General features: G+C 37.0%; 1 protein-coding gene across 1 annotated transcript; it reads left to right on the forward strand.

Moving 5' to 3' along the window:
- The first annotated feature begins 3,948 nt into the window (after positions 1-3,948).
- On the forward strand, positions 3,949-12,659 carry LOC104563138 (alpha-1-antiproteinase F). Its single transcript, XM_010209495.2, has 4 exons — positions 3,949-4,582; positions 7,685-7,955; positions 11,137-11,284; positions 12,471-12,659. The coding sequence occupies exons 1-4, from the start codon at positions 3,949-3,951 to the stop codon at positions 12,657-12,659; spliced, it is 1,242 nt and encodes a 413-aa protein (XP_010207797.2).
- Positions 12,660-14,259: the final 1,600 nt, after the last annotated feature.

The raw sequence follows: 14,259 nt of genomic DNA on the forward strand, positions 1-14,259 counted from the left end.
AAAACTGTACCCCTTTATTAAAAGTTAGCTCTAAGTGAGGTTCTTGGCTCTTGTTTATACAAGAAGCAGTGAAAATGTTATCCCAAGCACTCTTTCAGATAAGTGCTACATATGAAAAACACATATGCCTAAGTCCAGTATATTACCTCAAAGTCTACTATTTCTCAAGCAACTTGTATAAGCAGTTTTTTGCAATCTGTTGAGTTACATGATGGATCATAATTATCAACAACTTTTTCTGGTTACATCTTTGCCTCCCAGAATATATCATTCAGTTATTGTTGAGATTTGTATTTCAATTGTGTTTAGAAACAGTACTGAGATAAGCACCCTATCTATTTTGTGTATAGTATGGCTTGTTCCTTGCCCAAAAATGCTTGCATTTTAAAGGGAAAATGAAAGAAAATATTATCTTAGTTTTAGAAATGGAGGCATGATATGCCATGCTTGGAGGTCTGGGTCTCCTGATGGACACTAAGTTGACCATGAGCCAGCAAAAAACTCTTGCAGGAAACAGCCAACAACATCTTGAGCTGCATTAAGAATAATGTTACCAGCAGATCAAGGCAAATGAGTCTTCTTCTCTACACATCTCTGGTGTATGCATCTGGAATGCTGTCTCCAGTGCTGGGCTCTCCAATGCAAGAGGAACATGGGCATATTGGAGCTGTTCAGGTAAAGTGCTACAAAGCTGACAGAGGGATTGCAGCAAACAACGTATTAGGAGAGGCTGGGATCTGAAGCTGTTTAGCCTTGAGAAGAAAGGGCCGGTGGTGATCTTACCAATGTGCATGAATACCTGAATTTGGATGGAAAGGTTAAAGAAAGAGCTAGCCTCTTCTCAATGTCATCCAGTGTCAAGAAAAGGGGCAATGAAGGAAATTAGAATGCAATAAATTCCGTTTAAGTGTAATGAAAATCTGTTTCCATGTCAGTGTTCTGACAGATTGCCCAGAGAGTTTGTGGAGTCTCAGTCATTAGAGAAAGTCAAAACCCACTGGACACCATCCTGAGCAACTCACTGTAGCTAATCCTGGTTTGAGCAAGAAGTTAGAATACACGATCTCCAGAGTTCCCTTCTTGAATTCTTCTGTCATTCTGTGACCACCAGCATGCCCCAGCAGTTATAGGAGTTTATTGTAGTGAGTAGAGCTGAGCACAGGATATCAGGCTGTCTCATCTGACCCAGCTGAACTTGGCACATTATCAGAGGGGCCTGCTTCCCACATCCCAGATCAGAAGATAGTAAGCTGTTCTAAAGACTTATTCTATTTAACAGCCACGTTCCTAGGCTTCCACCCCCTGTCCCCAGGCCATGCTTGTAACTGGGATCACCTGTATGCAGTAGCATCCCAGCCACATTCCTTCTTCCTTGGGCACAGGTTCATGCAAGTGTCCTGGGAGTCACTATTACAGCTCTCACTGCCAGCAGATTCTCCCAGTGGGAGTGTATATCCAGGCACATTTATGGCAGCATTTGCTAATGTAGCAAAACGATGTTTTAAGCCCTGTACCTATTAGAATCATCGCTGGCTTCACCTGGAGACAATCAAGCCCAGGAATAGATACGTGGAAGACAAACAGACTTGGTCACAAAAATTCAGATTGTCTCATTGCACCAAGCCTTGCCCTCTTGCCTTAAGTGACAGCAGTGCTATAGCTGCTGGAAAGCACACTCAAGATATTTCTCTGTAATGATTACGTCTAATAAATGTCTTGATCATAAAATACTGGATTCGGACAATTGAGATCTGTATGAATGTTTGATATTAAGACATGGTAGGTTAAATTTGAGGAAAATTGGCTTGAATCTAAGCAGGGCAATCAGATAGTCATGCATAATAAAAAGTCACGTGTGAAACATATATTCAGCAAAGTTAGGTGTCCAGTAAAACTAGTTTCAACATTGTTTGCACTACCTAATCTCTAAAATTATAATGTGTGAGTCATAGCCCATAGACGATCGTAGCCTTTACTAGAGGATACTCTGCTTTGAGTTCGGCAGCATAAACAACCAAACAAAGACCTGTGCAGACCTGGTGAATACAACAGGACCCTTTTGACTAGACTGTAAGTAATGCATTTTTTTCTCCCATGGAAAAATTGTCAGATGTAGGACAATAGTTTTTGAATAGTCAATTCAGAAATTACCATGTTCACATTCAAATTGCAATTTAAAGTTTTAGTATTGTTCTTTTGTGTTTTTCATTTTTTTTCAGTTAAAAAAAAGTCCTTGGTAACATAGGCATGTTTGTAAGACATAACTCTCTTTAGGAAAACTGCATCTCTAAGTGTTTTAGAGAGTTAAATAAACAGACGATATAACAAACATAGATCATGAAATGAGATGGAAGTGAGGACTTCAGGGTTGCTTTCTAAAGCATCTAGAGAGTTTGGAAAGAAGCAAACTATGGATGGAGGTAAAGGCTAAAATAATTAGAGCAAGAGTGATAGTGGAGCAAGTCAACAAACAAATCAAAGACTTCAGATTTAAATGTGTTCTAGATCTGAAAATGAACTCTCTCAAAGTGGGGCTCAGTCATGGGGCTCAAGGCCCTTCCTTGTGATAGTATTGTTGCTATAACCATGATATTCAAAGGGTGTAAAGGAAGGAGTATTTGTAGTTTATATTATTAAAGCAGAGATCGGCGTTCTGAGTTCACTGAATTTTAAAAAATCAAGATGCTGGAAAGTGCAGGTTCATGGTGATAGCTGCTGAGGATAAAATGATTTTACAAGGGATGAGAGTCTGAATACAGTTGCTCATTGCAAGTCACAAATCTAAGGTATTTTCCCCCTTTGAAAATCCTTACATTTTCCTCTCAAGAGTACTTTATTTTCTAAAGGATTGTGTAGGTAAAGCAAGCATAGGACGATGTTCTGGATTTCCAGATATTCCACATCTTTTCTTTGATTTTCTCTTTACAAAAGTTGTTGAACCAAGTGTGTTATAGTATCAATTTCTAGAGTTAAAAATATTGCTACAGATGTGGAATGGATGATTTCCATGATTCTCTGGAAAAGCTTTTCCTGTTCTGTCTATTCACTCATTTACTGTCATATTTTACCATTACAACTCTCTCTGCCAAAATCACCCTTTGCTCTCTTTCTGATGATAGACATCATGAATGTTCTACAATTTCCTCTTTTTTTTTTTTTTTTGATTTGTTTCACTCACTGGACTGGACATGTCTTTGCTTGCAGCAGACACACATGTTTCCATTTGCTGTTCTTTATATGTGCTCATTTTTCCTTTCTTAATAAGCAACGTTGTATTTCCAGGATCTTGATAACGTTCTGTTTGCTCAAAGCATATCTTCTCCTTTGTTAGTGATGTGGAAGATTTTTGTAAAATGATGCTGAATTGATCAAGATTTATGAAATCACTGTAAATGTTCATCAATCCCTCATTAACAAGTATATTTACTTTCTCCCTGATGCCTGCCTATATGCTTACATGCAGCCCATCCAAAAATGTATATTTTTAAGTCTCAAAATGGAGGAATATTGTGTTTTTCTTTTGTTTTGAATTTTCATCTTGTTAAATTTAACTGACTAGCTTTGATTATCTCCTTTACTTTCTGCCCTGTAGATCTATACTTTTGAGTTACAGCTTTTTATCACTTAAACACATATTAAAAAAAGAACAACTGAAACAAAACAGTTTCAAAGGAATTGTAGCCTAACCTTAATAAGGACACCTTTGATATTACTTCATTCCTCTTTGAATTTTTTATTCTTTCGTAACTTCTTCAGTGGGTTGAGTAATTTACCAGAGTCTGCTTCCTTGAAATAGAAAGCTGTATCCCTGAATTCAAATTAATTGGGATCACTAGTACCAAGTCAGCTTTCTAAAGTGAACAGATTTACTTATTGCTAAGCACAAGGTAAAAAGAGTTATAAGACCAATGTCATTTTTCTTTTCTTCTTTTACAGAATTATAGAAACATGAAGATGTTGTTTTTCCTGTACCTTTTAATTGTTGGAATTCATTCCAATAGTTATGGCTATGAGGCTAATCTCCAAGGTATAAGAAATCAAAATCAAAGAGGCCAAGAAAATCAAAACATGCCATTACAGACTGTAAGGTACAGTGTCTGTCGGTTTGCATGTTGTTTCTACAAAGAGATTTCTTCTCAGGAAAACAGTGGGAATATTTTCTTCTCTCCTTTGAGCATCTCTACTGCCTTTGCAATGCTGACTCTGGGTGCCAGATCAGAAACTCTGACACAGATTCTTAGGGTCCTTAGCTTTAACCCCAGTGAGATTTCTGAAAATGAAATACATGAAGGTTATCGTCAACTCATGCAAATGGTAAACAGAAGGAATGCGGGGTTACAGCTGAATATGGGAAATGTGCTGTATGTGCTTGAGCAGCTGAAGCCACAAGATAAATTTCTAAGTAATCTCAGAGACTTCTACGAAGGAGAAGTTTATCCTATGAACTTCAAGAGGGCTGATCAAGCCCAGATAAAGATCAATGAATATGTATCAAGAAGAACCAACGGGAAAATCAAGGACCTCATAAGTAACCTTGATCCACTTACTGAACTTCTCCTTATTAGCTATATTTATTTTAATGGTAAGATATACTTGTCATATTCTCCTACTTCATACACTATTTTCCCAGATCAATCTCAGACTTTATCACCTTTTTTTTTTTTAAATACAGTTTTGAGAAGGACTCATGCTTTGTTTTCATTTTGGTCCTTATCTACATCTAAATATAAGCTTAGCTATTGGAAATTATGTTCTGCTTGATAATGATGATAACTTGCAAGAAATTTTGCTAGAAATTTTCTTGTATCTTTTAATATATACCCTTTTTTTCCTGCTGAAGATTAAATGAAATATACTTTGAGGGAGGCATCCTTCTTCAGAAAAGCATCCAGTCCTATACAAGCTAGGGGATATAAACACTTAATGTTTTGTTGGCCAGCTGTTTTGTTTTTTGTTTAGAAACTTCAGAGTTAAATTTAAAGAGAACTGTTAAAGCAAAACTTAGCATCTTACCTAAAAGAAAATATATTTACTCAATAGTTTTGTTGTTACTATATTCACATATCCAAAGCTAAACATGTAACAGTAGCTTTAGTTTCACCCTCATGTTTCTTTTTATTCCTTTTATTATCCACGCCTTTACTGATTGTATGGCTGTAGTTCTGATGTGTCTAGAGGAGTAGATTTTCATATTTTTTGTTTGATTTGCAGACTCTAATATTTTGTAGTGAAGAGATGGACCTATCAGTATCAAACACAAGTCTAACGTATCAGATACAAGCTTAATGACAATAAGGTTGTTTTTCTTATTTAACATGTGCAGTCTGCTTAGATACAGTCTACAGATCTTCCCAGAGCTTTTCAGACTGCTGCTCTAATGAGGAGGTGCAAGGCTGTAAGGCTCAATCAGTGGTCTAATAACAGATGTTGCATCTTCTTTCAAATCTCTCTCTCTTACTAATTTTATTATATTCTGAAAACTAAGCAATTGTATTCAGAAAAAAAAAAAATCTGTAATTTACCTGATAAATATCATTAAGCTTTTTAAGAGAAACAGAGTTGAAGTATTAGAAATGCTATCTCTAGAAACTGTTAATGTCAAACCTTCCAATCTCCTCCCCAGTATAAAGCTTCTTCTGGGAGTAATTAAAATCCTTTTATTTTTGTTTTGCATTTTGCTTGTGTCTCTGCTCTCCATGTTAATCTCTGAAGATTTAGGTGCAGCTAAATTAAGATGTCTGGAATACAGACGATTGATCTTTTTTAATTCTCTTGAACACACACTTCCTTGTCTCAAATAACATTTTCAAGATAGGATTTTATTTAGGATTAAGTACGTCTTTCAAAACAAGCAAAAAAGCTGATAATTTTTCTTTTACTTTCTCTAGAAAGGTGTTTGAAGCAGGAACTATAAATTAAGTAGCACAGCAGGGACAGAAACCTGAGAAATCTTGCATTAAAGATAATTTTGTATTACAGATGACTTTTGCATATTTTAAAAATAAGGTTTTTTTAAAAATTAGATGTTTGTTCCTTTTATGGAAACATTTTCCCTGCTTCTCCAAAGGCAGTGGAGATTCAATTTTAGCTCTTCAATTTTAAAGAAAATGGATTAAAGAATATCATTAATAGCAAAAATAAGGATTTTTATCTTGAAATTGAGAGTAGGTTAATGCTAATTGATCTAGAGGTTAAGATTAATGTGGAGAGGTTCTCTAAAGCTCAGATACCTCTGAGAAAGGTGCCATCCCTAGAAGGTAGCCTCCTAAGAGCGGAGAGCATGGGAATAAGAGAGTTCTTCTGAAAAATGAGGAAAGGATTAGTGAATATAATCATCTTTGTTTAACCTGTGTGCTAAATCCCATCATCCTACTCAGTTTTTAAGTAAGTAAAGCTCTTTCGAAATCAACAGGTGTTCTGTCTGAGTTTAGTACTAGAAAAAGGTTGTTTGAGTGTTTCAGGACTTGTGTCATTCATGTTTCTGTGATTTATTGTGCATTTCTTTTTCTTAACCATATTAAGACAGAAGTCCTGACTGTTCTATATCTGATAATAGAAGATGTCATGAAAGTAGCAAATTTTCCCATCTTCAGAGGACTGACAATTGTAAATTTATATTTTCAGAGACCAAGCTATGCGCTCTCATTTCAATCTTCTTAACTACTAAATAAGTGCTGTTTATGTCTGTTTCACAGACAGTGGAAATAGCAGACAATTATTTCATTTTCAAGCTGACTAGTAATCATTGCTCAAATAGACAGCAGAAGTCAAAAGGCATTATATCTTCATCATTTTCTTGATGCCACTTATTTTACTTAGCATTGTGGCTCTACTTTTGCCCTCTAAATTTGATAAAAAATTGGTTTTGATCTAGAACAAAAAATTTACTACAGAGCAACACCTCTTTCATTAAAAAAACCCCACAAACAAAATAACCCTACAAACAACAAAAACCCTGTCATATTTTCTCCTTTGTAAAAATCTTTAGCCTCTGAAACAGGTGAGATGGATAGCTAGAATTTGGATTAGAAATTCCTCTCTGCTGAGGATAAGAATCTTTCAGAATTTAAATGTTGACAGTTTGTTTCACTATGACTAAGCAAGGAGTCTTTAGAAATTTAATATCATGAACACAACAGTACAAAAAGTTTCTGTTATTTTGTTTTGTTTTACTTTTTATCCCAAGAGTCAGGTAGCATTAAGTTCCTCATTACTTTCTTGGCCATCTAAAATAAAGTGGTATATAAATCCTATAGACAGAAGGTAACTTGAATCCCTACATTTCTCTGGAGAATTCATACCTCATGTCACCTTTCACAAGTCTATTTTGGTGTGGGAATAAGGAAAGGAGTTAATCTTCTTCTGAGCATTCCTTTAAAGACTGTCTCGTAAGAGAGCTTTATAGACTTCTTAAAAATCTTGTCATGGAGGAAAAGTGTCTGCTAGAACACTTAGTATCTCATCTAATTAAAGTATACTGTGGCCTCCTATGAGATCTGAGGGAATTTTTTATATCACCTTCTACTGTGTGTTGTTATTGAATTATTCTGAGTATTTGGTAAGATCAACTTTGAAGGTGATTCAGCTTCAAGAGTTTTTGTCATCTATGAGTGTGTCCTGTGTGATATGTCCTACGGCTTCATGTCCTCAAAACATCCTGTAACTCTTTTTCTTATATTTCAAGCTGAATGGGAAAAACCTTTTGATCCAAAAAACACTAAAAGAAGCAAATTCTTTGTGGGTGGAAATAAGGCTGTTGAAGTCCCAATGATGTTTGGAATGGGGCAGTTCAAGCATGGCTATGATGATCAGCTGTCTTCTACTGTGGTGCAAATGGATTACAAAGGAGGTGCTTCAGCGTTTTTTATTCTGCCTGATCAAGGAAGAATGAGGAAGTTGGAGAGAAGATTGTCTTGTGAACGTATGTCAAGGTGGAGGACATTAGTCTCAAAAAGGTAAAAGTCTGCATTTTTTGTTTCTGATGGTAATCAAGGAGATGCCTCAGTTTCAATCTACTGGGCTATGATGCATAATCGGGATACTATTTTCAATTCTGTTTTAATCTACAGAATGATCTGTCTCACCAAAGATGAAGTCTATTTCTGGTGTCCCCATTTTGTCACATTCAGTACTGCACAAAGTGAAAATCTTTGCAGCTTTAGGACTTTCACTATTTCTGCATTTTGTTTCCTATTTTCAGTGCTCCATAGCTGCCAGTTTTCTGTCTTAAGACCTCTTCTCACTTCCTTGGGGGAGCTCTTCTGCCTTCTTTTTACAAGTAAATTTCTACCACTTCCCTTCAGCCTTTTTTCTTGTCCCTTTCTTTCTGTCTAGTACATTTACCAATAATTCCACATTTAATGCTGAAATAACAGCTTTCCTTTGTCAATTGTGAGGACAAAGCTCGATGATCAGGGTTAAAAGGAGCTGGCACATTGCAGAGCCACTATATTCAGTCTCTCTTGAAGACTTAGAAAGGCAAAATTAGAATAATCTTGTTTCAAAGAATAAGTTTGTTTCAAAGTAACTTTGAAACTAGAAGGCATAAAGGTTATATGCTTTCTTGAAAACAACTTTAGACTCCTTCCTTTTAGTGTCATATGTAGTAGTGGCCTTTGATGGGACAAAATATGTGTACAAGCATAGGCACAACATTTTTACAGAACCAAGCCCTCATGTTCATTTATCAATCTGATGTTTCATGTTAGAGATATTTACACAGAATCATAGAATCACAGAATGGTAGGGGTTGGAAGGGACCTCTAAAGATCATCTAGTCCAACTCGTTTGCTCAAGCAGGCTCACCTGCATCAAGACACACAGGAACACATATAGACAGATTTTGAAAACCTCCAGAGAAGAAGATTCTGCTGACTCTCTGGGCAGCCTGTGTCAGGACTCCCTCACCCTCATGGGGAATAAGTTTTTCCTAGACACTAGAGAGAAGTACTGCCCCATCCTCTTGACATGCACCTTTTAAATACTTTTAAGTATTAATAAGATTCCCTCTCGGTCTCCTCTTCTCCAAGATGAATAGTCCCAGGTCCCACAGCTTTTCCTCATAAGAAAGATGCTCCAGTCCTCTGGTCATCTTGGTGTTTCTGCACTGGACTGGCTCTAGAGAGTCCACACACACATGTGTGTGTGAAAATCACATTTTAGACGACCAATTCTCAAGACAAAAATGACACCTAATGCAGAAAGCCAAAAACACTGTCACTCTCTTAACCGAGTCACTGTGAAATATTATCAAAAGAACCTGGTTTTTTTTATTTTGGTGTTTTTTACATTTAAAACATAGTATGGAAAAAAACATGTTATTTGTGTGCATCTTCACAGGTTTGAAACACCTTGGAGCAGCTATGTGATTTGTGCCTAAAATCACTATAGGACAAATAAGATGGTGAATTAAGATATTAATGAATCGTTTTTGTCAAAGAAACACTATTGCCTTCTAAATCATCAAGAAAGATACTAAATATTATGATACAAATACTATTCCCAAAGGTGGAATAATCTCTCTAAAGCCAGGAATGGAAGATGTCAATCTTAAAACGTAAAGACATCAGTGTCAAATATGAGCTTTTTTTATGCAGTTTCCCACTTTTCATCATGACAGTTGGCCCCTGCAAACGAATGACACAAATTTCTCCTTTTCCCTGTAGTTTTCAAAGCAACTGATGGCCTTTGTTGTTATTTCTAGTCTCCAAGGGGTCTTAATAAATGACTTTGATGTAGGATAGGAAATTATTTAGGGAGTGTAGGCAAGCTATATTGGTCTTTGTTTCTCTGTTTGCAACCTGAAGTTGACATAAGTTACAGAAGCATTGTGAGGAATATTTTTCATTGCCATTGGTGGAAGAACAAGGGCTAGTGCCCTAGTATTGCCAGTACAGGCAGCTGAGATTATTTAACCTCTGAACTGTGGAGAAAACATCACTTTCTCTTCTGGAAAGTGTATCCCAGTTCTTCCTGCCCGGTCACATTGTTTCTGTGTGCCTACAGCTTTCTCTTTCCTGCATGTTGAAAGCAAGTGGGGGCTTATGAATAAGTGTCTCTATGTAATAGCAAGACAGATGATTCAATGATAGTTACATCCACTCTTGAGACAACAATCAGAACAGTCAGAATTTAGGCAGAAGTAAGAGATCAGTAACCTGTAATCAATCCACTAGCACTGTCATTTTTGGGTACCAGTCAGGCTTGCCACTAGATGCTATGCTATGCTGGAGGTATGGGCACTCCCTCCGACTTGTCCTCTGGATGACTTGCTCTTTATCCAGCTTCGTTAAGTGTTCCACATTTCCCTGACCTGTAACACTGGACACTTATCCTGCTTTCTCACCAGAAAACAATACTTACTGAGCATTATCACTAACCTCTGTCTCATTATGCCACCCCTTTTCTGTAAATGTTGGTTTTAATCTTTGAAAGGGAATTACTAGATCCTGACTGAAAGAGAAAGGTAGAAATGAATTAGTAATATGGAACTTCGATGAATTTATGGGAAGCTGCAAACTAGTCACTTTTAGAAAAAAAAAAAGAATCAGACATTGAACTTATTGGAATTATCTATTGACTAACTATATTCTATCAATGTGCTTTTGGTTTTCACTTTATCATCCATATGATCACCAATACATATTGTTTTACTCCTTTGGTATCTCTGTTTACTCTGTCCTGATTTATATGACAAATGCAAAGGCAACTCTTTTTTTAAACTTCCCCTCAAAAGTAATAAGATAGCTTGGATGTGTTGGATTTTTTGTGTCCAGCCTGAGATGTGTAAAAGAACCACAAATCACTTTTTCACAAGGTGAATCCTCTTCATCCTCAGTAACAGAGAAGGATGGAAGTGCTTCCAGCAGAACGCAAATAACAATATTAATTTCCAAAAAGTTCAGATGGAAGATCCTTAGGGAAGACACAGTTGTACTGTTGTGCTGAATGATCACTGAGTCTATCTCACTGTTCATATGTTAGCTTACAGCAGACTAGGCAAGCAACCTAAAACTCTGCTCTTTCAAACAGTGTCTTTGAGGAGAAAGCAAAATGAGTTTTTCTCTCAGTAATCTGTCTTATACTGTGACATCTGATCAGAAGTTTCACCATATTCTTGTACTTCTTTTCTGGCAGCTCAGTAAATTTGCATCTTCCAAAATTCACTCTTTATGGGACATATAACCTAAAAAATATACTATATAAGATGGGCATCATGGATGTATTCACTGATAAGGCTGACCTGTCTGGGATCACTGGGCAGCCCCAGCACAGAATTTCCCAGGTAAGTCATACTGCTTTTTGTTTTATAGACCCATGTTTACTGATACTTATCTCACTTTCTTTACAACTATTTATGGTGCAAAATATGTGTGAAGAGGCTTTGCTTCACATGAAAAAGGTGACTGTTGCTGTACAGAGTGCACTGCCCAGGTTACTTGTGCTGTCAGTGCAGTTGAGTTGGAGCTGGTTATAAATCTGCAATTTTTTAATTCAGGAAGCCTTTCTGATCTGTGTGAGGCAACTGTATAAAACAGACATAACTTGTCCATACCTTGGTCTGTCCACACTTTGTTACCATCTCCTGCAGTGTGTTGTTGCAGTCATTATATTGACACTTGTCTCTGTGTCTAGATTCTTTAGCCTGCCTCTGGGAAAGTAGGGAGAGGTAGAATGTATCACTGCTGCTGTTTTATGGAGGGCAGGGGAGAGGACAAACATTGCTAACTTTTAAAACTTTTGAGGGAATGGAAAATGTGTTTATAAAAACATCTGGCTTCAAGCCTAAAACCAACGACTCTCATAAGTGCTAAGCTCAGGCAAAAGCTACAGATAAGTTATACTTTAATAAATTTAGAGTTTAAAGCTGACAATGCATATTTCATTGTCTAATATGAATAAAACAACTGTCCTCATCACTTCAATGAATTAAGATCTGTGAATGTGTTGATTTTTCATGGTAAAACATGTTTCTCTGCTCTAGCCCTCTATTTCTGATCCTTCTCCTTTGAAGCCACTTTTCCCAAGACATTAAGGAACATGAGAAACATAATTTCATGATGCTATTCATTAGCTAATCTGCATGTTAATTCTTCAACTATATGAACTTTTAGTTAAATGTGTTAATTAAATGTGTAAATTAAATTAAAGTTAAATGCGATCTTGTTCCCTTGACTTTTAGTCTAGCTCTACAGACCCACACAAATAGATGCAAGGAACAAATGTTTGTACTAGAATGGACATGCCTCTCCACCTGGGAAGAACTTTACCTGTTTGGGGCTAGGAAGGCTGTGCTGCATGTAGCTTGCTGCTTTTTTCTCCAACTTTGCTGTCTCTGTGCAGTAGACTCACATCTGTTCATCTGAAGCTTATTTCTTACCAATAACTTTTTGGCACTTTTAGCTCAAGTTCTTATTTAGATGACTACTTTTGTACCCTCCTTGAGTTGTAACATATCTATTTCTTCACAGGCTATTCATAAGGCTGTGGTAAAGGTGGATGAGACTGGCACCGAAGCAGCAGCTGCAACAGGCATGGAAATAGTACCTATGTCTGTTCCAGTTACTATTACATTCAACAGACCCTTCCTAATAGTCATAACTATAGACAACAGTATAATCTTCATGGGAAAAATTGTGAACCCTCTGAAAAAGGATTAAGTTGATGTCCACATTAGGTATGACGTGATGACCACTGTTAAGTGTTTGACCTAATGAGTATGGCACAGCTGTAGGGGGTTCTCCACCTCTTAACTGATGTTATTCACTGCTTTTTTTGTAGATGAGACTCTTCAACAACTTAAGTTGACACAGTTGCATGTTTGTTTGGGCCTTGGTTTTGTTTGTTTGTTTGTTTTTTTAAAGAAGGTTGCATTAAGGCTGAACTGTCATTAGATCTGGGACAAACAGGCCTGTGTGATACTGGCAGCATTGACACATCTTATAGCAGGGAAGATGAGGAGCATGTGAGTGGAGAGGATTGTGTAAGCTTCTTCCCTCATGACTGCCTTCTTGCCTTTTTTTTTTAATATTGGCTGACAATTGGGTACGTTACAGCACTTTACTCCTTGTGTCCATTTTCCTAACGTGAGGTTCATATCTAGCACAGATCTTAACATATATGATGCTTACTACCTTGTACAGTACCATTGTTGTCCATTGAGGCTATTACAACCTTGCCTTTCAGCTGTTGTCCCAGCTATGCTGCTGCAAAGGGGTCACAAAGAAGGTGTGTTTTTCCCCTGTAGATATACACAGGGCTTCCCACTCTTTCCATGAGTTTAGAGTCCATACTTATTCCAGGGCAAACATCAGAGAGTCTAAGAATTGGGTCTAAGAAAAGAAGAGCTAGCAAAGTGCCCTGGAGCCAACCTTTGTGGATCAAATATACAGCTCAGTGCAGCCAGAAGACTACTTCTAGCCTATGCCTACACATGAACCAGCTTCTAGAAGCCCTCAAGCAGTAGGAAACACAAATCATCTCCCACTGTGATGTCAGTGCCTCTACAATTACTGTCTGGTCCTGGGAGATTACCCATGGTAGTAAGCACCATTCCAGTATTGTTTGTAGGATCAAGCACCCTAACAGTAACACTTCCTATGTCTCTTGACATTACCCCTTCTGTTCCCAGACTGTCCAGTAATATAACATTGGTACTCTATTTCTCATCTGCTTCACAGTTAGTATAGCTACAATATTATAAGGATTTGTTTTCACTATTAAGAGCTACAGTACTAAAAGTCACATTCATAATGCACATGCTTATTTATTTTTTGCCTACTTTCCTATCTATTTTTTCTTCTACTTTTCACAGAATCTATCATTATTTTATTTCTTTGCTCATATTCATGGTATATGTCTGATCTCTGGTTGCAGGAGGGGTAAATTATTGACTAAAATGGGTTAGCCTGTTAATAGGTATTAAGCATTAACACCAGCCTTTGTACAGCTTTGAAATATGCAGACAAATGTACTACAGTATAAGAGCAACAATGAATAAACATGACATTAGAAAGTTTCTAATTTTGCTGTTTTATTTCTCTAATTCAGACTTAAAACTGAAGTATTTTTCAAGCCGGGTTTTTTTATCAGTGTCAACAAACAGTTATTACTATACTGCTATATACATGAGATCAGTGTGACAATGCCAGTAATGAGCTTCAGAAAGCCCTCTGTCTCTGGCCTGAGCAGTCAATCCCTGGTCAGCACATAGGTTGTCTCTGTGAGGAGGGAATTTTTGAGGAAGGTCGGGCATTTCTT

This window comes from Colius striatus, chromosome 6, assembly GCF_028858725.1.
Source record: "Colius striatus isolate bColStr4 chromosome 6, bColStr4.1.hap1, whole genome shotgun sequence".
Taxonomy (NCBI): domain Eukaryota; kingdom Metazoa; phylum Chordata; class Aves; order Coliiformes; family Coliidae; genus Colius; species Colius striatus.

Bases quoted from the DNA above. Each gene is read 5' to 3' on its own strand.
- LOC104563138 (XM_010209495.2), top strand. From the start codon at position 3,949: ATGAAGATGTTGTTTTTCCTGTACCTTTTAATTGTTGGAATTCATTCC. The intron at 4,583-7,684 runs GTAAGATATACT...TTATATTTCAAG, and splicing joins TAGCTATATTTATTTTAATG to CTGAATGGGAAAAACCTTTT. The intron at 7,956-11,136 runs GTAAAAGTCTGC...CTTTTCTGGCAG, and splicing joins AGGACATTAGTCTCAAAAAG to CTCAGTAAATTTGCATCTTC.